Source organism: Pleuronectes platessa, chromosome 11 (genome assembly GCF_947347685.1).
Source record: "Pleuronectes platessa chromosome 11, fPlePla1.1, whole genome shotgun sequence".
NCBI lineage: Eukaryota > Metazoa > Chordata > Actinopteri > Pleuronectiformes > Pleuronectidae > Pleuronectes > Pleuronectes platessa.
The window spans coordinates 7750924-7774559 of NC_070636.1; the positions used below are offsets into that span (position 1 = coordinate 7750924).

Here is a 23636-nt window from a genome sequence, read left to right on the forward strand (position 1 = left end):
TGTGTGTGTGTGTGTGTGTGTGTGTGTGTGTGTGTGTGAAGAGAGAGTGGGGGGGAATAAGAGAAGTTTATTTCTACATTCTATATACCGCTGCTCCTCCCCTGGAGGGATAGAGGGGGGGGGGGGGGGGGGGACATGGTGTGATGGTGATATCACGTGGAATTGGGGAAAGACAAAAAGGTGAGGGTGAACTAAAATAACTGGGGAGGATGAATCACTGGACAATTAAGGGCACAATTATGCTCCCAGTTCTTTTTTTTTGGTCTCTTCAATCAAAAATAATCCTCTGCATCTGAATCCACCTCAAATTTGCTCTGATGGGTCCGATAGTGGGGGGGAGGGAAGACGCAGACGTCATCACTTCACTAGTTCATGTTGTACTCCTGCTGTTGAACTTGTTTCTCAAAGCCAGAGCTTAGTATTAGACTAGTTGGATGTAAGAGCCGGACGTTTGCGTCTTGAGAGAATCCCAATGTCCCAAGAGGACTGGATGTCTCTGAAGGGTAGTGGAAAAATAGGTCTCCTTGTAAGCACACACACAAAAGACCGCCACATCCAGATTGGTGCCGTGTCTTTCCAATTGCATGCACACTAATAGGATCAACAGGACGGTGTCATTATCCTTATCCTTATCTGACCATATGGCTTTTTCAATAAAGACGGCAGACAACCCTGAGGTTATGCAGGGACGAAGTCCGAGACTAGTATGAATTATGAAGCAGGACAGTCAGTTCTCCGGAGACGGAGCCTCCTTTTTGCCTCGAGTCATGTCCGGCATTTAAATGGCACTGGATATGCTCATAAAAACATCAGTCTCCTCAATCCATTAATCCTTTAGATCCCTGGCGAAGGAGAAAAAAAGGAAAAGCAAAGCAACTGCTGTTGGTTACTAAAATAACCGAGGACAGTTTATTTTATTCAATGACCTTAATTCATATTTATGCGAGCTAAGTTTAGTGCTGCATGCTCAGTGCAGGGCGCCTGCAGGAGTGACTGCAGAGAAGCAGACCTGTTGTTGATCTCACCGTTGTGACACAGACACACCAACAAAGAGGCCTTCCAACAGGATCACGGCTATAAATAACTCCGTGGCAGCACTGCGATATTAGTGGGTGGATTAGGGCTGAAACGTCATTGCCTATTTATAAACCTAAATGCAGTCAAACCTCTGCATGGTGGGTGATTCACAGTGAGTGCAGAGTAGGTGGGATTAAGGATTATAGTCTGGATGTGATGTGTCATTGGTCACAAATGTTTCACATTTTCTCCCTAACTGCTCATTCTGTTTTTTGGCCTTAATAGGGCATTTATTTGACTTTACATAATCCATCAGATTTCATTCATTTTCTCCGTCCCAGCGAGTAACATCCTTCTATTTCAATCCTGCAGTGAAGCTCCACGAACCACGCGAGGGGAGCTAACGTCAGAGGCAGGCGAGGGACTCAGCATCATGCTTCCATGGGAAAACGTCCACAGAGATCATCCCGTTCGTCAGTATTCTGCTGCCACCCACAGGCCAAACCTGAAGTTCATAAATCTGATTTACCTTGAGCACAAATTTCTTGTAGGACTACGCATGCCATTTGAAAATGTATAATAATTATTGTTAGAGTGTAGAAAGCTACAAAACAAGCACAAACATGATGAATTGAACCCAGCAAGACTGCATCTTTATTTAGAAATCACACCAGAGAAAAATCCTTTCGTAGCCATACATGAAAACAACTTCCTTTCAACCTCCAATCAGGAAAAAAATACACTAAGATAAATGAATCAGTCAATAAAATAATAACAAAGAGTAAATCTAATAAAATCAATCTCTAAAAGTGAACAATAAGTGAGAACTATATTCTGTCATGGCCGTTGACTGTACACTGCACTGACTTGCTGATATGGATGGTGTCAGCCTCCTCTCTGTGTTTAAGTGTAGAAATGACACGTGCACCCTCTCACATGACCTTGCAAAGGTGAGGTCAAGCATTAACAGCATCCCTTGTGAAGGCTGTTCCATTCTGGTAACGCCTGCGGTGCTTTCACCACATCTGAAACGGCACAATGCTACACCGGGGCCACGATGCACGCGCTGTGAGCCCGCTTCCAAAAATAACCTCAAATGTCAGGAAAACTGAGATTTCTTTTTTCTAACAGTGTGACATTTGGAAATCTTCACAGGGAGATTTAAAGACTTGTTAGTCCAGAGGTCTGCATTGTAAGGAACGAGTCGCCTCAACGAAATGTGCCCTAATATCAGGATTATAAAGGATGTTTTTGGTTTGTTGTCGTTTCAAAAACTGTGTTGAGATAGAGAATGTGCTCTTTGTGAAACCTCTATTGTGTTACTTCTGAGGCCCCGTTGGCTCGTCACCGCTCGACACGCTGAAGACACACAGGCACAGAATCCATAGTAACAGACGCTGATTGGTTGAACTCTGTACAGGATCAACACTTCGAGTTCTCTACTGGGCACAGGGGATCACTTCCACACCCGGAACTGGGAAGAATAGGGACATATTAAAGCCACTTTGTGTTCATCCCCAAAAATGTCATGTCAATCAAAACAATTGTGCATCATGCGAAACCTGCCCCTCATCACAATCAAACACTACGATGAATACTTACACATGACATCACTCTGTGCTGTATCATTTGGATGAGAACAGAAATTTGAAAACACTTTTACATTCGGTAAAATAAAGGCTAATAAAATTACAACTAACTCTCTTCACTGTGTTTGGGGCTCACCAATGACGGATACAGAGAGACCAAGTTCACGACACAGAAGGACAAGCCCCTATAAAGAAATGTGGTTCTGTTAACATTGCAGTGTAGAACTGGGCTGGTTGCTTTGCCCCGAGTGTGAGAACGATGAACACGCTCGTTTCTAACTTTTGTTTACAGTCATCTAAGTAAACAAAACAACCAGTGACTGATGATGTCTATTCACGTGCATGTATTCAACTATTGGAGCATGCCGTGTGGAGCGATGATGAGACTGTGTGACTGCGTATGAACACGTAAACAAGTGAAGTTACAACAGTGTCCCCTGCTGTTCTGGAGGGGTGGGGTGTGGGGGGTGTACCCTGCAACACATCAAACCGGGAGTATTTGTTGGGGGAAGCCTATTGAGCAAGAATAGATCCAGCGCAGCCAATTTTCTAATCAGCAGAGGTCTAAGGTCATGGGTCAGAGAGGGGGGGGGGGTAGTGGTCAGCCATCACTTCACTGATTACAAAGTCTGCAGGTGGCGCCATGCAACACAAGGGCAAAGCAGAGGGAAAGGAGTGCACAGGAGTGAGCCTTTCAAGTTGGTTTCAACCTCAGAGGCTCATGAGGTGTCGGAGGGGACGTGCTCCTCGAAGCCCTCGCTCTCCCGAACCAGCGCCCTCTCCAGGATGACGCGCCCCTCCTTGTACCGCTGACTGTCCTCGGTCGCAAACTCGTAGATCCAGCCCAGCTTGCTGTTGCAGTTCTTGCAGCTGACGTCCCTCACCATGTGCCGGCCGGTGAGCATCACCCTGTCCTGGACCTCGCTGTACTGCAGGTTCACCACCTGCAGGGTTCGAGACACAAGCACACGCACGGGGTTTCAAGCCAGGAATGAGATACTGAATGTGTGTGTCCTGGGTGTATGATCCTCCTCTCTTCATGGCTTTGCACTGTACCTTGTTGAAGAGGAACGCTCGGCCTGTGGCTCCTGTGAAACGCGTCGAGATGAGCTCAGAGCGATTCGTCAGGATGGTGTCGCAGTTGGCGCAGGAGAAGAGGCGTGTTCCGCCAATGTGGTCCAAGAAGATACGCCCCATTGTCAGATCTCTGGAAAATGACTGATCTAATGTGGGGGGGGAAGAAGGACACATATTGTTTTGTTGGAAAGTGAACTAAAAACAGAAGTTACACATAAATGGATATATTTCAAAGACATCACTATGATAGACAGGCACGTCACCATATAAACACACACATCCCGTGATGCAGGATTTTATCTAAGTTACTCCAATAATCACATATAAAAGCAAAAAAATAAAAAGCAAACATTATTCAGGCTTTTAATTTAATTTTGTTTATCTATTCATTTATACATATTAGACTGTTTTACAGATCCCCCATTTATGCAATTTGATTTATTATTCAATTATTTACTTACGTATTAATTTTTACTTTAATAGACTATTTACCCCTGGTTTTATTTATTCCTCATAGCATTTATTTAATCTTTATTGTTTTATTTCTTTTAACTTCCCTTTGGTGTTTTCTTATTTCAAATGTCAGACAGTTGTGTCAGCGATTGCTTAGTTCCTGTTATATCATATTGTTTTGCCCTGTGTGTGGATGGGTGGATTGTTTGAAAGAAAAGAAATGGACTGGAAAGACAAAAACACACATAAAGTCTAACTGATTGATCGAATGACATCAGAATCCTCTTTTAAGTGTTTGCCACCAGTGAATTGAAGTGAATCAGCTCAATGTGTCATATTTAACTGATTATTTTTGTCAACAGAAGTATAACTTTAAAGCCTCAACTTAAATAAAATAAAAACCTGAGCTGACATGATTATCATTTTATTATCGTTATCCTTTCGACTTTTTTTGTCGTTGCATCAGCGGCTTTGACTTAATGTCCCTGGACTGTGTTGTGTCAGGAGTCGTGTTGACCAAACATGGCAGCTCTGAAAATAAAAGCTGTCCATGACGAATACTCGAATAACACGACTCACAGAGCAGCTGAACCACCTCCTGGTCCAAACTGGTCGTGGACACGCTCTACTGGGAGAGGAGATGGAGGACATGGGCTGGTTATCGTCGCGGTTTAGCGCAGTTAGCTCTTCAGTTAACCAGCGAGACGGAAGCTAACGTTGAGTTAGCCTCTGAGCTAGCAGTGCTAATGAACACAAGCTAGGAGCCAGAGGGTGAAAACGACGCGTCCCCAGCCGCGGACGCTTCTCACCTGTCGGGTCGGAGTCGGCGGCTCGAGGTGTCCCCAGCAGCGGCGGTGTCACGGACGGACGAGGCGCGTGTTACACGGACATCTGCAGTTTGTGTCGTCGTCGGTGCCTTTGTTGTTCTTCTCCAGCTGTTCCTGTCTGAGCTGCGCGAGCTACTGTCAACATCCGGCCGGGAGGTCCCTGGCAGCTCCGCCAGGGGGCAGCAGAGCCGTGAACGTGACATGGAAATAAAATGGTGCAACTGCAGTTAAAGGGATAGTTCACCCCAAAAACGAAAATGCACTCATCATCCACTCACCGCTATGCTGGTGGAGGGGAGGGTGAAGTGTTTGAGTCCACAAAACAAAACACGTCTGGAGGCTCATCAGTTATTGGATGGATTTGGGGATTTCCTTTTTGTGCTCTCTTTTTTGCGATTGTGTTTTCCTACGTTTTGTGATTTGTTGCACGATAAAAAATATGAGAGGCCTCGTGTTCAACTGCAGCTCCGTCCAACCCTAAGTAACAGTCAATTAACATTTACAGTCAATTCCCTCAGCATTTTGATAGGTGCACTTGCTTTGTTGCAACACATAAAAATGTTATAAAACATTAAAAAAGACATAAACAAAATCTGATAACTCGAGATAATTTGTTTTACTCGTCGCTCGATTCCAAGGGTCGGACTATCTGCAAAGCCAATCTGAGGACAAACTCATAAAGAGTTTAACAATCTGATCTGATCTCAACTCATCTCATCTCCAAAACTGAACATAAACAGTTTTGATAAATTGCCGGTTGTTAACATATTCTTACATAACGTTTATATGAAACCCCTGGTGGTTACATTTATCATCACAGGAACTGGCTGCTGCTCGGTAAAGGACATGCACAGCTCTTAATCAGGGAGGAACATATTTCAACATGATTTATAGGAAGTTGTATGATTACACTGTGTAGGAGCATAGTACAAGATTCTGGGCCCTATATACAAGCAGCCTCTGTGCCCCCCCCCCCCCCCCCCCCTTCCTCTCTCGATTAATGATGTGCCTCATACATATTTAAAAAGAATTTACTACAAGTAACAGAGTCAGCTGTGCAAATGAATCTGTGGTGTTTGTTGGGGTAGTCACTAATGATCAATACAAACCAAATTTAGTATTAGTAAATATGAAATCTCACCGCATTTCAATTCTCCTTTCTTTAGACTTTTACCTGCTGTTACTTTAATATAGTTAAATGTTTTTTTTAGAGTATTTTGCTAAAAAGAACATTATTTAACTGAAGTTAGCATGTAAGCTAATGTTAAATAGTGTTGTGTAACTGCGACAAGTGCTGTACGATCTACATGAAATACTACTTTACTTTTGTGCTCAATTCTAACATTTATACTGTAAATTACACTCACTTAGTATTGAGTACAAGAGGTTAATCTTCCTACAGTGAAGCTCATGTTTACCTGGATCCACAGCTGTATTAATTCATAATCAATCTAATCTTTTAATGCGCTTGTGTTACAGTGCTGTACTTTGAGTGGTCATCAAGACTAGTAAATACAGAGCATTTACATTGAATGAATTGAAAACAGAGAACCTATAGAAACTTTGGATACAAGTTTTAAAAGGTTTCTGTTCAAGCAGCATCTAAACGAATATCCTAATTATTACAGTGACATTTATTTTTAAATTACGGATGTTTTAAAGTGTGTCTGGCTCTGTATTGACAAAAAAACATAAACCAAATTATGATTTTGAAGCATTTTATCTTGAGGCCGTTCACCTTTTAAATTATATTTTATTTGATATTTTTATTTATAGGAACAGAGATCATTGATTGACAGATATACAAATTTCTTGGTCATAGCTACATGCCAGTGACGAGAAGTCAGCAACAATTTAAACATTAACTGGTCTCAGCTAAAATGTTATTATATTATTTAGATGTCCGGGATAAACTGCAGGTGACTCAGCCACAGACTGACAAACAAGTCACAGATACGGAGAGGGAGGAACGATCAGGAATCTGCTCGATTGTTTTCCTGATAAACTGATAAAGGGACAATAAAAGAGTTTGTACAAAGAGAGCTTTTCCTCATCTTTTTGACGCTTTCCCTCTCAGGAACACTCTCACTCTCTCTCTCCTCTCCACACCCTGCACTCGCACTTTTACAGCCGGTGAGAGCAGACGGTTTTTAGGCTGAGGGAAGAGAAGAGGAGGAAACCCCACAAACCCCCTCAGTGTGGAAGGCGCTCAGTCATGTGCTCTTACACCATGACGACACGAGGTGCGCTCCTGATGCTGGCCGCCCTCGTCGGATCCTGTGCTCAGTTTACAGGTAAAGAACAGCCAATAACTTTTACACATTTACAGTCATGTTTACATATTGAGTGAGCTGATTGACACGTTGCAGAGGAGGGATATTTTGAGGGATCAGAATCAGATTAATGGAGGTTTTCATCATGCAAGGAATTTTCTTATTTTGTGGAGAAAGAAAGAGCACAGCCAGTTTCCCTCGTTTGTTGTTGTGGTCATGTTCACATATTGTAAATGATCCTGCAACAGGAGTTAGACTAGTTTACACATTAATCATTGCAGAAGCTGTATCTGAACAAATGCCTAACCCGCGCATTTCAGATTATGAGCTTTTTCTGGTATTTCACGACACAGGGTTAACACTTTACATATTATTAATTTTACAACAAAATAATTGTATATGAAAGCAGGCATATGCAGTGCAAATCCAATAACATCCACATTTAAGCGTAAAACAATTTGCAAAGCAACCAATGTAAAAAAAGCATTAAGTTCAAATAGGGTATTGATAAAAATATATTCTCACCGTTTGTATAACAGAGCACGACAAGGATATCCGGGAGAAGAAAAACACATTTCAGGCATAACCAAATATACATAAGAAGTTTCAGCCACGCTCGCTATCATACCTCCATAAACTAACATTAACACTGGAATTCCTCGAGTCTGACGCCTCCAGCAGTTTATCTCGATATACTTGAAATGTAAGTGTACATTGTGTCACCTGTCACTCCCCCGATGAGAGGGCTGATGTTGTAGCTGGCTCTCTCAGCGTATTTTTAAAAGATGCCTGGGCCTCTGACAGGTCCTCACTTGAGTCCTTTCTGTGAGTCCTCTTTTTAGTTTTGAATGATTCAGTTTTCTGATTCCCCTTCATCATTAGCAGCTTTCATCTGCTGCATCTTGCTCGACCCAGCACACAACAAAGTTCTCCCTCACCTATGATTCCGCCGCAGTCAAGTGTTAATGTGACGCAGCAAATACAACACCTGCTATATAGGTCAAATAAAATAAGAACAATGTGGAATTAAAATTTCATGTCTTTGTTTCATAGCCTGTGATGATAACTTTTTTTTTTTTTTAATCAATCATAAATGTTTGGTTGTATTAAACGCTTACTTACAAATCTGAAACTATTGTCTCTATTTATTTTCTGATGACCTCTCACCTGCAGTGGCTTCACGGCCCATCAGGGGGCCGCGGCCCACACTTTGGGAATAACCGCTTCTATGCAATCATTCATTGCATTTATCAATGTTCATTAATGCGCAGAGTTTGTCAGCAATTGTAACTTCTCATTTGAAGACATAGATCATATTACAATGTGTGCTTTACCATATTATAATTAAGTGCTTATAAACCAGCCTCCACTTATGGATGGATGAGTTATAGTTTTTGCCCAATAGGCTTATAATCAGTCACAATGGCATTATAATGTGTGACAAACAGTTCAGTGTCTGCTATGTATGTGAACAAAGGACCTTGGGCTGCAAATGGAAAAAGACTAAACCAAGTTTATTACACCACAGTTTATTACACAGGATGAGGATACGAGCAATAAGTGACTGTAACGTCAGATAATTCTCCAGAAAGCAACTTTAACCTTGAAGCAAAAGTAAAGAAATGTGATCCCATGTGTAGTTTAACAAAGAAAATGGTCTGTCTGTAATAAACTAAATCATTTTGTACATTAAATCACTATTTTAAAAGGAAAGTGCAAGACGAGAAGAGGGATTTTTTTACTGCATTACCTTTGGGCGTTACATTTCTCGCTGTATTTGTTTCCTATGTCACATTTAGATGCTGTTTACATTGTGGGAGAACATGATCAGCCAACAGAAAGAACAGAGACGGTACGGTACTGTCCGTCATCGTGTCTGAGTGTTGTTTAAAACCCGTCATTTGCTTTTTACAGATAAATTGACAATAATAGTCTAAGAGTTTTCATATTTATGTCACAGGAAGACAGTTACATGTCAGTACTTTGCTCACCAACACCCGGACCCTCGTCTCCACCCTCCTCAGGTTGGTGTTTTTTCTTTCAATCGATTGCTGTCATGATCAGATCTCTTATTTGATCAATTCAAGCCAAATGACATAGATTTAATTTTCAGTGTTGTATCATAACGTTGCTTTAATTCACTTGTTTTCAGTCGACGCTCTCAGACCTGCCGATGTCTCAGCTGTTTACACCTTGGGGATGCCGCTGTCACACAGGTAAGACGCACAAACATTTACTTGGAATAGCAGGAAGTGATGCTTTAAATCTATTTGTATCTAAAGATGTGTACATCTCCTTAATTAGGCACCAAGCATCCAACCTGGTCAGCAGAATAGCTGGTAAGTCCCACTGCGCTTTCTCACCACTGAGTATCTCCATAAAATTGAAAGACGAAAGTACATAATCATCTAAAATAACAAGTGATCTCAACAGAGTATTTTACAACTTCTATTTAAAATCACAAAGTGCACGGAAATCAACGTTAGTGTCCTGGTCATTGATTTTGTTGTAGTTAAACACAATTATCTTTCTCTGTCACTCATTAACCGTTGAATGGATTTGAACTAAAAGTCAAGAGTGTGTTACAGGAAACTCCAGATACAGAGCACACTCTGATGAACAAGCGAGGGAACAATAATCTTGCATTTTTGGATAAGACCAGGGGCCATAAACCCCGGTGATGAAATGATAAAAGCATTTTACCTCACACTGTTCATAATCCCCAGTCTGAATGTGCTGTGAGGGATGAGACTAATGTAGTTCCACTCTTTACAATTGTGTCTGTGTGACCTTTACAGAGTTGCTCTCCATGTTTACCCCTGAAATGATCCCTCAGCGTGTGGCTCAGGCCTCATCGCAGCCCAGGTAATGGACACATCGCACACAGATGAACGGCCACACACCTTAATGCTGTTTGAAGCTTATCATGTGAGAGTGTTTGTGTTGCAGGAGTTTGTTGAAGGAAGCTGAAGAGCTGTCGCAGTCCCGATCACATCAGGTGCACATTCACCCTCTCAGAACAAAGTTTAATGTTTTGTAGACATTTCAGAGAATCCAGTTTACTCCCCATAAATAGAATAAAACAACAAGAATACATGATACTTTGACTTGGATCAGATTCTGTATTTGAAGACACCATACACATGAAGCAATCCTCTTAAGTCTCAGCTAGAAACCAAATAACGATCTTGTTTCTTTATCACCTTTAAACAAATTAAAGTTAATGGCGACAGTAAACCATTTACAGATATAGAGTTTGCTCACTATTGCTCTTTTCATACATCGTATACGTTATTTAATGATAATATTTGTCCTTCATATTTTGTTGCAGGTCTCAGGCTGGAAGTTTGTTCTGATGTTTGTTTCGGCAGATTCCTTGTGTGCCTGCTCGCCTCATGTAAGATTCCTTCTTTCATGCAAAATCATGTGATTCGACCTGATGCAATATAGCGAGTGGATGTATAGATGGACGATAAGATTATGTGACTGGTTTTTCTTGCCTCAGGTTGCTGCAGATGTCGAAGCTGTTGTTCGGGATGCGGAGGCAGCTCTGCTGACATTGCAAGAAAAGGTATGGTAGCATTTTCATTAGAATTTTGCTCTGAATAAATGATAAAAGACAAAACTAACATGCTTGATGCTTTTTCACAGCTGCATCATGCATTAATCCATGTCACAGTGTGGAGCGCGTTTCACCAGCAGGACAAGTGAGAGCTTTATTTTTTTGGAACTACCACAATAGCTTGTGATTTTAAAATAAAAATAAATGATCTGTATCTATAGTGGTGTGATCTTCCTCTTTGTAAAAGATGTTTTTCCCTTTTTATTGTTGCAGTTGTGACTGTATGAGAGATGAAGGCATAAACCAGCGCCTACAAAAAGCAGTGCTTCTAAAAACGCTGCAGGTAAAAGTCAACTGTTGCTTCCGGCTCATGTTTAAGTCTTTTATATATATATATATATTTTTTTTTTTTTTTTTTTCTTCAATTATTTAAATAATATTTAAACAAAATTTAGACAATATTTTTCTTATTGTCTTAGATTGTTGTATTCTCTTTTTTCTTTTTCTTTCTGTGAAGCACGTAATAATGACTGTTGAAAGGTGCTATATAAATAAAGATATCATAACAATTAAGAATTATCTGCCTTTCGTGTTTTCAGGATTCTCTAAGTGCTGCTTTGGAAAATCCAAGGTGGGACAGCAGCAGGTCAGACTTCTCTGTCGTGCTACACTCTGCCCCAGTCATCCTTGAACCCAGCTCAGACTCTGTAAGTAAAGAAAAAGATATTTCAAGATGTCATAACAATAATATAACTATATGGTAAACAAACCTTCCTTTGAGTAACAAAGTGTCCTTCGAAAATAGCTTATGTTTTAACGAGCACATGTCCTGTGTTTCTTGGCAGGACAACCTGGGCTCTGACATAAACCAGCTTGCTGTTCAGCTTTGGACAAACATGGTAATTTATTAAAAACCAAAGTAACAAATGGCAAATTCAAACGTGCAGAATGACAAAGCAGAAAGTGGAAAATCTTCTGCGTTGATCTTTACTGTGTTCTGACACTCTCATCGACCCTGCGTCTGAGTCGTAAAATGAAAGCGATGGAACGATTACTACAGTTAGCGCTTGTTGCTCTGACCTGAGATTAGATAAGAGATGTAAAGATTAACCTGGTGGGTTTATCCTCATGATGTCTTTCTACGTTCAATCTGTATTATGAACACGCACGTTGTGCAATCAGCACTATTGCACGCTCCGTGGTAATTGGCTAAACACGATGGCCCCACTTGGACCTAAAAATCATAACCAATCGTCGCGTTTCCTCCTCCAGCTGCAGCCAAGGACAGGTCAGACAAAGGTCATGGACAACGGTGTCATCGCTATCCCCTGCCCCACCCAGGTGAGACCTGCCACTGCTAAACACAGTGTTTTTCAGTCACCAGTTACTGTGGTTTGATGCAAAAATGCTCTAATGACGTGTCCTAAATCATTCATAATTCAATCCAAGGTCCCAAACCACATAACAGACTTTCAAAACAAGATTTAAATACTATTGTCTAACTACTTTTCCACTCTCGTCTCAGGAACGACCTTTCCTGAGGACACAGATAAATTCCCCCTCTGACAGAGAGACGACCCTTTACAACAAAGCCTCCTCAGTAACAGACCGCAGCAGGAAGTCTAACTGTTCTCAGGGGATGGGGACTGAGATCCCCTGCACAGACCGCAGTCCATCTCCCACCACACCAACTTCAGGTAGAGAACATTTGTCATGCTCTTATTCTCTGTTCTACTGATGGATGTGTATGGAAATACACTGTTACCAACCTACTTGATTCTACTTCCTGTGCAGTGCATGAACTCAGACCTGGAGATATCAAGGTGGTGGCAGCGGTGGGCGATTCTGTGACAGTGAGTATTTTCATTCTCCTGCTATGTTTGCCAATTTATTTCTGCACCACTTTTGAAAAGCCAAATTGATCTCAATATAGATGTAGATTTATATATAGATTTATATATAGATATAGATGGATGACATCAATCAGTCAGTAAAGTGTGACAGTAATTGCAGTTCAAAGTGCAACACAATTGACCGATGAGTCAATTTGATTAAAGATAAATAAAGATAAAAAGAAAATGTTGGCAGTGAAATTTATTCTCACAATAAAAAAATAAAAAACTCGTCCATGAATAGATAGATAGACAGATAGATAGATAGATAGATAGATAGATAGATAGATAGATAGATAGATAGATAGATAGATAGATAGATAGATAGATAGATGGATAGATGGATAGATGGATAGATGGACAGATGGATAGATGGATAAATAGATAGATAGATAGATAGATGGGAAATGTTTCCACTGGTTTTTTACATGGTCTCAGAAATGTGCCGTCTCTCTGCAGGCAGGCAATGGTGTGGGAGCAAAGGTAGACAACCTTCTGTTAGTGATTAATGAGTACAGGGGACTGTCATGGAGGTAAGTGAATGGAAAGTTCACCCGGGTCACATTTTCTAACAGTGTGAGAATTCATTTGGTGATTCTGTGATGTAATGAGCTGTTTCTGCATCTTTCAGCATCGGTGGGGATGAAAACATCACCACAGTAACCACCCTACCAAGTACGTTCCACTTATTTTCTGTCTTTTCATCAAATTAAATACAATAGAAAACTTTCATTAGACTTGTTTTATACAATCAGAAGCCAACATTAAGCTTATCAGTGGCTTTGCAGATATCCTGAAGGAGTTTAACCCCTCACTGACCGGCTTCTCACAGGGAAAAGGTAAACAGGACAATCCCAAGGCCTTCCTCAACCAGGCTGTGGCGGGAGCCAAGAGCGGGTCAGTCACGTTCCTTTGAATCCTGTCAAATCAAACCTGAGCAGAACTTATAATGTGCCCATCAGAGGAATGAATACAAACCTTTCTTTTCCTGTTCTCAGTGATATGGTTCAACAGGTGCGCATCCTGGTGGACAAAATGAAAAACGATTCGGTAAGTCTGTGGTGAACGACAGTTGAACCTTGTGTAACCTTTGTTTCCCTTTTATTTTCTTAATTGCTTAATTCACCTTTATCTTTACAGCGCATTGATTTCCTCAATGACTGGAAAGTGATCACTATGTTTATTGGGGCCAATGACTTATGTGACTTCTGCTCCAACAGCGTGAGTACTCATAATATATCATAATATATTTTATCAAGACTTTAATCCTACTTTAGTATTTGACTTTTTTCCCCTAATTTATTTATGATTGTTGAATTATATTCAACAATTATATTCGCAATCTGTTGACATTTCAAACAATTACCTTAATATTGATCAACTCAAATATTAAAAGCAATTTGTTTTGGGCTGCAAACATCGGCTTTTTATCATTTTTGATTAATCTGCATTTTGTACTCGTCGATTAAGTTTCATAATAATAGTGATGAATGGTCCATACAATGTCCTGCAGCCATACTCATGTTCAAATTGCTTGTATTGATCTATCAACTGTCGAAATCCATCCAAAAGCAATCAATCCTGCCATGAAAGAAGCTCAAACCAACAACAGGAAATACCACCTTACTCAAATGATTCATTCTTTATCACAATAGCTGCGCACTGACCAGGGATTAACCGACTGACACTGTCTGTGCTTCTCTCCACAGGTTTTTTTCTCGCCCAGGAACGTGGCCGACCGTATCCGCGAGGCTCTCGACATCCTGCACAGTGAAGTATATGATTCCCTCATCTTACTCTCACAGGAGCATTTCGGTGTCGGGAACCACAGACATACCATGAACTTTACGTTTTGTTTTTTTACCCAGGTGCCCCGTGCCATGGTTAACCTGGTGGAGATGTTAGCCGTTGAGCCGCTGCGTGATCTGCACAGTGATAAGTCTCTGGGATGTCCCACCTGGTTTGCAGGGTTAGTGAGTTCTGTTTTTTTAAGACACAGTTTGGTTTGCAGGGTTAGTGAATGACCAGCTCATTACTTAAGACTTTTGATGTTTGTGTTTCAGTTTCATTTGTCCCTGTATACTGAAGCCTAAAGAAGGATCTCCTGAACTGCAGAGGGCCAACGACTTCAACAGGGAATATCAGGTACTAAACCACGACACGTCAAAAGGAACACATTTCTAAAGTGACAAAACAAATAGTTAATATTAAAGGTTTCAAGCCTGTGGAGTCTGTTCATCTTTGAAAATAGACTCTGCACATTTGACTTGTTCCCCAACCTGGGACATCCTCTTTCTGTTCTTGATCTTTTGTCGGTGTTTCCTTGCAGCGTGCCATGAGAGAGCTGATTGACACGGGTCGCTACGACACACAAGACAACTTCACCGTGGTCCTGCAGCCCTTCATGAGAAAGATAGTACTCCCCATGCTAGAGGTAGACGCTGACAAACTTGAAACATTTAATAGATTTGTGTTTTTATTCATTTTAGTGAGTTTAAAAATGTCGTCCCTTCTTTGCTTTTTGAAGGATGGCCGTCCTGATCGTTCTTACTTCGCCCCCGACTGTTTCCACCTTAGCCAGAAGGCTCACACTCTCATGGCTCAAGCTCTGTGGAACAACATGGTGTGACTTATTTCACCAGAAGACATTTCTTACTTTGCACTTCTCAGAATGATTCACAAATAAATCTCTGACTTTTACAATCTCTCAGTTAGAGCCAGTGGGGAACAAAACTTTCTCCCAAGACTTTGAAGCCTGTATCGATTTGAAGTGTCCCTCTGAGGTAACGTGGCTTTCAGCAACATCCACTAGTCAGAGACAATACAATTAGCATAGTTATTCGATTTTATGGATTCACATTCTTCTTCTTATTTCTTCATTAGACCAGCCCATTCTTCAGGACCGCAGTCAACAGCAACCACACCTTCACTGGCCCTCCGACCACCCCTCCTCCTGTTAACGTAAGTCATAACTGTGAAGGAGTATCTGACCTTCCTCACACGTTACATCAGTACAGCACCGTGAGGAGAATAGAGCCTGTCTCATTCCACACATACTCCCTTCTCTCTCCAAGCAACACCCAAGGTCAGGTTACAGATACAGGGGCCAACTAGCAGTACATCGTGGTGTCATGGACTTTCATATCTAACTCAGATGCCTCAGACATAGAAGCATTTTATTACACCAGTGGCTATGTGATTTAGTTATGCATGCTTTAGGCTTAGCTGTCCAATAGAATGCCAACACCTACATGTAACATAGAGAGTGACAGCGATTCTAGCCTTTCCTGGATGTGCTGTTGGACTGGGTGACACAGGGTGAGGGAGATAAATTGGGATGTTGTGTGAGACTCGGGGGTGACAATTGCTCATGTTACTCTGTTGGCGTTGGGGTATTGTTTCATCTTCTGGTCTCCTTGATGCATCAGGTCTACATTAAAATCTTTTGCATAAGACATCAGCGGCTTCCAGAGAACTTCCATCACAACAATCATAGAGCTGGTGCAGGATGGCCGGCAATAGATTACGACTACTAAATGCATAAAACACGTCTCTGTCATTCTTTAGAACTGGGGAAGTGACTTCTCCTGCGTCGACACGGCTCCGTCCAACTCTGTGCCCACTTCAGGTAAGGTCACATGGTGTCACTCAGCTGCCACAGGAAGTGAGTTGGATGCAGCGTGTGTGCTCACGTTGATGTTCTGTTAGTTCACAGGTTACGGCCGGCAGACATCAAGGTGGTGGCCGCTCTGGGCGACTCTCTATCGGTGAGCTCCGACTAGTTTTGTTCCCCCAGAGCTTTCAGTTGCCTTCCATTGTCTTCTTCACCTGATGACTGAACTTTCACCAGCCATCCATCGGTCAATGCAGATATTCTTTAAGCATCTTTGTTTTTCTTTTGCTTTGGCTTTTATTACATCGATTCCGTCCCATGCATGAGTTATATTAAAAATTCTCACTCTCACATATTGATCACTGCACCATCAGGCCCCTGCACACCTAACTGATCCACTCCACCCTTATTAATCCACTCCCTCTCTCAGTTCCAGTAATTTAAATGTATTACAGATCCCACTCACCCGTCTTAAGTCTTGTTATGATCGAGTTTTGAGGCCGTATCATCTAAGTGATTGAATCACCTCCTACGCCCCAATAGACATGCTGAAAAATCATTAAAAAAGCATTTGAACAGGCATCATGTGTACCATGTTAGTCTCTTATCCATTTACAGTGTTTTCCTATGTTTCTGTTTTGTGTTTTTGATTTTTGTATGCGCTTATGCAATTCTGTTTTCAACTTTTTATCTGTTATGGCCCCGTAAAGCACTTTGTGACTCTTGTCTGTGAAAAGGTGCCCTATAGATAACCTTAACCTACATGTCTTTAATAGCTTTATTTTATTTCATCTCTATTTTGAAGAGTGCCAACCAGTGATGTCACTAGGGATTCGAACCAAGAAATAGAATAGAATATTTTGTGAAACTAGTACAAACATAATCATTTTTTTTAGCTGGCACTCTTGTTGCGTCTTTTTAAGTTGTGTACAAATTATATCTGCACAACCCAACTAGTCATACAGAACCAGAAGACATGGATAAATGCTGGACTAATTACATCACCTGATTAATCACATAATTGTATTAGCAGAGAGAGCAATATCAATTTAATGAGTCAGAGAGAGAAACATGATGAGAATAATGTCTGCATCTCTTTGGTAGACTGGGTTTGGTGCAAAGGCCAAGAATCTGCTGCAGCTCAAGAACGAGTACAAAGGAGTTGCATGGAGGTGAGAGACTGTGCAACAACAAATCATTTGCATTTCATCCTGCACATTTTTTATTAATTATTGGTTTTTCCTTAACCAGCATCGGAGGAGACAATACTCTGGAGACTGTCACAACATTACCCAGTAAGTCTCGAGCTCCCTTTGTTTCTATAGAACCTTTTATAAGTGTAATGCACAGTAGCACCACTAGATGACAGAGGTGGACTTTGTCTCTCCTCTTATTTTCAGATATTCTGAAGAAGTTCAATCCTCAAATCAAGGGAATGTCAATGGGAGAAGGGAAAAAACAGTCTGGCTTCAACGTGGCCGTATCAGGGGCCAAAATATCGTGAGTGTGTTGATTTTCAAATAGTTCCCTCTCAAATGTGTTGTGCATTCATGACTGTCTCTAATTCTCTACAGAGGAATCCCAGGGCAGGTCCGACGTCTGGTTGATATCCTGAAAAATGATTCTGTGAGTCCAAGGTGTTCTAACGCATGCACTGGTTTCACGTTAAAGAAAAGCACAAGAGAATCAAGTGAATAATCTTTGTTCCCTCTCTGTCTCTGTGATTCTCTCTCCATCCATTTAATGCAAACAGTCAGTGGATTTCAACAATGACTGGAAGCTGGTGACCCTCTTCATCGGAGGCAATGACCTGTGTCAGTACTGCCACGACCGGGTGAGCTGCTTTGAGACTTCGTTGCAGGAGATGCAGGACAAGTGGTCAAACGTCCCCACGCTGTTCCGCTGACGGCCTGTGTGGAGCTGTCTCATGATATCACTCTCCAAAACGTAGCTCGAGCACCGGAGCGGAACAATGGAGCTGTTTCTTCTTTCTTTTTCTAATTGTTTTATCGTGTCAGAGTGAGATGAGAGCAGACGTGGTTTCTCCTCAATGAGCACATTCTGTCACTTCCCACCAAACAGCCCCCCCTCCTCCAGCGTAGGCCTCTGTCTGAATTAAACAAGCACACGGGGCCACAGTGGCGGGCCTTGTTCTCTGAGAGGCATAAACAACACTCAAGTCAACCCAGACTCTCTTCATCTCTCTCTCCCTCGCTCCTTCTCTCTCTTTTCTCATCTCAGCTCCATTTCCTTTCTTTGCTCTCTCTTTCCATCACTGATGGGCTTTTCTCTCTCTTTAATGTTTGGGCTTTGCAACAGAGTATCAAGTGTGATGGAAATCTGGAGATACAAGAGGCTGGAAACAACAAAGTTATCTACGTGTATTTAATTAGGGACTTTCTGCAGAAAGGATCAACACAGGGAGAGCACAAGGATCTCAGAGTGAGGATGCAGAACAGTCAAAAACACAGATCTTATATAGGAGGACTGAGGGCTGTCCCTCTGAACCAATCCAGACAGGTTCCATGGTGGGGGAAGGAGAGGAATCTAAACATTAGCAGCTGATTCACATGTGTTTCCTTAGGTGATAAGAAGACATACCACTACTTCCTTTGATGGGTAATTAAGTCACAAAAGGTCTTTTACCTTATTCACGTCATAAACAGTTCCGACCATAAAACAGCTCTTAAACATTTGGTGTATGTAAATACAATATCATAAAAGTCTCTTACAAGGCTGCAGAAACTTACTATCCAAATACAAAATAGTTTGTCAACTATGTTTAGTTAATTTTTCTACTACACAAGGCAGAGCAACCCTAACCCAAATGTAAGACTAAGAGCTCTGAGATTGTGATGGTGACAGCTCATAGGGTCAGTCGCATGGATCTTGGTCTTGGATGCTCTGTGCTGTTTGGGGCGGCACAAGATCCACACAATTCACTGTCAAACCACACACAGTAGAACAAAATGACATTGCATCCAGCTCACAAATGTAATTACTGATGCTCCAGTTTGTTAGCTAGAGATAGCTAGAGATAGAGATAATACAATCAAAAGAGAATAGAGTAGACATTAGGATATTGCATGCATCCGAATTAAATTACTCATAATGGATAAAGAGATAAAGATAATAGATTATTGTAATGTGTTGTAAACTAGACAGTATTGTGGTGAGTGAGGTGACAGTGCTGCACCGCCCCCACCATGCCGCCCTGCATATCACAGGCATGAGTTGGTTTATGTGTACATGTGTTCACTGTGATTTGATAACTATCCTTGTACGTTGTGTGTCTCCAACCTACAGGCCTCGCTGTCGCCTCAGCGCTACAGAGACCACATGATGACGAGCTTGGACATTTTGTACAAAGAGGTAAATGGGATTGGGCCATAAATACCACCAGAGATCATGCATTTAAAAAGGCAGGGTTCACTTTCCATCGATGCCCAAAAAGGATCAATTGAAAAAAAGTTTGTGTAGAAGTCGTATCGATCTTTCTTTTGTCCGCAGGTTCCCAGGATGATAGTCAATGTCATGGAGATCTTGGCAATCGAAGGCCTGCGCAGAGTCACACGAGACACTCTTGGGTGCAACTGGATTCAACCGTACGCTCCTCGATCCACTCATGACGAATCAATTGCACATTGAACCGAATGCTCCGTGTCTGAGGCAGACGTCTCAATATTGATCTCATAACTTGTCACAACAGGACTATGTAATAATATGATGCTCAATAAAGGACTAGCGCATCCACAGATATCATAATATGGAGTGGATTGCATCAGGCAGCAAGCAGTGATGATTAAGGTTTTTATTTTTCTAAATCAGCTCCTGATCTCCACTTCTCCTCCTCAGGTTTGCATGCCCGTGCTTCGTGCAAGCAGAAGAGGATTCTCTAGAGCTGGCTGAGGTCAAACGGATCAATCGGGAAATGCAGGTGAACTGACAAGAACGACGATTTTCTTCTCTCTCACATTCTGAGGAGACGTGGTCGTTGTGTTGTTGTAGTAACAACAGTATTTGTGTTTTTCCTTTCAGATGGAGGCGGAAAATGTGGCGTACGGAGGCCGCTATGAGGGCAGAGAGGACTTTGCTGTGGTGGTTCAGCCCTTTTTTCAAAACTCTATCATTCCTTTGAATGCTGTAAGTTACTTGTCTCCTTCCCTTCAGAAACGTATAGATTATTGTAGGTTAAGGAGAATAAATGAGCCTTTTTCCTGCAAGCACTGATGCTGTATTTTTGTCCTCTCCAGGACGGCAGACCTGATCACACCTACTTCTCTGAGGACTGTTTCCACTTCAGTGAACGGGGACATGCTGACATGGCTGTAAATCTGTGGAATAACATGGTGAGTGTGGCCGCACGGACGGTAAAGGGCTAATCGAGTTGGACAGAGGAAGGGACTTGGACAAAGTCAGTTTAAATTACAACCTCTCGCTGCACTCTGGTCACGATCTGAACTGAAACTCTCATTTCTGTTTCACCCCTATAGCTGGAGCCAGTGGGTGAAAAAACGACGTATAACAATTTCACCAATAGCAGAAATAGCCTCAAATGCCCCACTGAGGTAAGAAAGCAGCCGTTGTTCCACTTGTGACTGATTTGACAGCACTTAGTATCTGATTGACTTGTGTTTTTCAGGAGCATCCATACATCTTCACAAAGAGGAACAGCTTGACTCGGCCAGCAACCACATCCGACAGCTCCACAACGCTCAGCACGCCCCTGCCCCTCATCCCTGACTGCTCGAACAGCGTGGCCGTTTGGCTCGCCGCCGTCCTTGCTGTTGTTGGCCTTCTGATTGGCTGTGTTGCTACCTGGCTCTTCTTCTACTGCAGAAACAAGGGAGACAAGAAGAGGATGGCGGAGCGTGCAGTGGGGTTGAATAGCACTGGGTTTTAAAAGTGTCTGAAGAGGAGAAATGACAGAACGTCATTTACGATGGAAGTAGAAAGGACATTGTTTGTGGTGATAAGATAGGGTTAGGGTTAAGATAGGCCTGTCTGCTCTGTCTACACAAGTTCATTATTGTCCTTGAACCACAGCAAACATTACTGGGTGCAGAGGTGGAAAAATGGCAGTGAGGTGTGTTAGCATGTCATCTGTTTTATGTTGGAGTTCTGATCTCCTGAATGCTCGCCTGCCTTGATTTTTTCAGTTCAGTTCTTATTTAAGTCAAGTCCTAAGTTCTGTCTTTGTTGAGTTGTCTGTTTAGTCTCGATCAGCTTCGAGTTCCTTGTTGTTCCTGAACAGTTTTACTTTGCATGTTTGTTTCCTGCTGGGTCTGCCCCTTTTTATATGTTTTCGATGAATAGTGTTTTTTCTAATTGAACCTGCCTCCTGCCTCCTGCCTCCTGCCTCAATCCTGCTGCTCTCCACAACCGTGACATTAGCATTATTCGTTCCTTCACGAGGAACGAATACGTAAATTAACTTTATTTCAAGTATCATCAAAGCTCTTTACAAGTCACATTCACCCATACACACACATTCATTCAGCGCTTCAACTATCACACAGGGCAAGCGTCCTGGGCCATTTGGGGTTCAATATCGTGCACATTGCAATACAGGAGCCGGGGATCAAACCACTGACCTTCTGGTTAGTGGACGACCCTCTCTACCTCCTAAGCAAAACTGCTTTCTAGATTCACTGGCTGCCCTTAACTTATTTCTGCTCTTTGAAAATTGAAAATGATTTTAAAAGACGATTTCAGATGTTGTGGAGTATGTATTGAGCAGTATTTTAAGTAAATGTACTGAGTGACCCTAACAACAGGGCACTTTGATAGGTGTAGTGTCTGTGTTATTTTATGCAATGATACATTTGATAATATCTGAAATAAAGTATTTTTTCGATATTCAATTGGATAATAATTAATCATTAACTAATCCTGACTGCTCGAATGTCCTCCGGACCAGCGTGTCCTGGGCTGATGATGTCGCCTGTCTGTCCAGCCAACCACCACCATCAAACCTTTAGTGGTGTTTATTTTAGATAGACATGAAATCCAGAATGTCCCCCCATCATAAACGACACAAAGCCCCCACACATGAGTGACTCGGCTCGGAACACATCAGCCTGCATTTATTAGCTTTATCAGGGATATGACCTGCTGATAAAATATAAAGGCGGTTGTTTTATGACCTCCATAAAGTGATGAAAGCCACCGTCTGCTCCTGTTAAACACACAGTATTGGACTGTACATTTACTCAAGTGTTGGACTTACAGTGCCTTGCATAAGTATTCACCCCCCTTGGACTTTTTCCCATTATGTACTGTTACTAACTGGAATTCAAATAAACTTAAATAAACTTTTTCCCGTTTGATCAACAAAACATGCATAGTACTTTGGAGGTGCAAAATAAATTTTATTGTGACACAAACAATAATGAGAACAAAAAAGTTGACATCTGTTGGGTGCATAAGTATTCACCCCCCTGTGTCAATACTTGGTAGAACCCCCTTTCGCTGCAATTACAGCTGCAAGTCTTTTGGGGTATGTCTCTACCAGCTTTGCACATCTAGAGATGGAAAGGTTTGTCCATTCTTCTTGGCAAAAAAGATGAAGCTCAGTCAGATTGGATGGAGACCGTCTGTGAACCGCAATCTTCAAGTCTTGCCATAGATTCTCTATTGGATTGAGGTCTGGGCTTTGACTGGGCCATTTTAAGACATTAACATTCTTTAATCCAAACCATTCCTTTGTAGCTCTGGCTGTATGTTTAGGGTCCTTGTCCTGCTGGAAGATGAACCTCCGCCCCAGTCTCAAGTCTTTTGCAGACTGCATCAGATTTTCTTCAAGGATTTCCCTGTATTTGGCTCCATCCATCTTTCCCTCTATTCTGACCAGTTTCCCTGTACCTGCTGAAGAGAAGCATCCCCACAGCATGATGCTACCACCACCATGTTTCACTGTTTGGATGGTGTGCTCAGGGTGATGGGCAGTGTTGGGTTTTCGCCACACATAGCGTTTTGCATTGAGGCCAAAAAGTTCAATTTTGGTCTCATCTGACCAGAGCACCTTCTTCCACATGTTTGCTGTGTCTCCCACATGGCTTCTGGCAAACTCCAAACGGGATTTTTTATGGATCCCTTTCAACAATGGCTTTCTTCTTGCCACTCTTCCATAAAGGCCAGATTTGTGGAGTAGACGACTAATAGTTGTCCTGTGGACAGATTCTCCCACCTCAGCTGTGGATCTCTGCAACTCCTCCAGAGTAACCATGGGCCTCCTGGTTGCTTCTCTGATTAATTTTCTCCTTGTCCGACTCTTCAGTTTGGGTGGACGGCCTCCTCTTGGTAGGTTTGCGGTTGTGCCATATTCTTATGA

At 42.0% G+C, this 23636-nt stretch overlaps 2 protein-coding genes across 2 annotated transcripts; one reads left to right on the plus strand and one right to left on the minus strand.

Moving 5' to 3' along the window:
• Positions 1-1644: 1644 nt before the first annotated feature.
• Positions 1645-5106, minus strand: ypel5 (yippee-like 5). The gene is made up of 3 exons (XM_053434087.1): positions 4946-5106; positions 3663-3829; positions 1645-3550 (listed from the first exon to the last, which is right to left on the minus strand). Exons 2-3 carry the CDS (start codon positions 3801-3803, stop codon positions 3326-3328), a joined length of 366 nt encoding a protein of 121 aa, XP_053290062.1. The 5' UTR covers positions 3804-3829; positions 4946-5106; the 3' UTR covers positions 1645-3325.
• A 1523-nt stretch (positions 5107-6629) lies between these two features.
• Positions 6630-22162, plus strand: plb1 (phospholipase B1). The gene is made up of 42 exons (XM_053435444.1): positions 6630-7257; positions 9036-9088; positions 9197-9260; positions 9389-9452; positions 9541-9575; positions 10035-10101; positions 10186-10234; positions 10568-10633; positions 10742-10807; positions 10888-10943; positions 11072-11141; positions 11398-11505; positions 11644-11697; positions 12071-12139; positions 12324-12495; positions 12593-12651; positions 13150-13223; positions 13322-13365; positions 13479-13587; positions 13689-13740; positions 13831-13911; positions 14400-14465; positions 14559-14659; positions 14754-14835; positions 15020-15124; positions 15218-15313; positions 15402-15473; positions 15574-15651; positions 16258-16318; positions 16399-16457; positions 17408-17475; positions 17555-17598; positions 17704-17803; positions 17878-17929; positions 18057-18137; positions 19610-19675; positions 19814-19908; positions 20159-20240; positions 20342-20446; positions 20557-20652; positions 20797-20871; positions 20946-22162. The coding sequence occupies exons 1-42, from the start codon at positions 7179-7181 to the stop codon at positions 21204-21206; spliced, it is 3336 nt and encodes a 1111-aa protein (XP_053291419.1). The 5' UTR covers positions 6630-7178; the 3' UTR covers positions 21207-22162.
• Positions 22163-23636: the final 1474 nt, after the last annotated feature.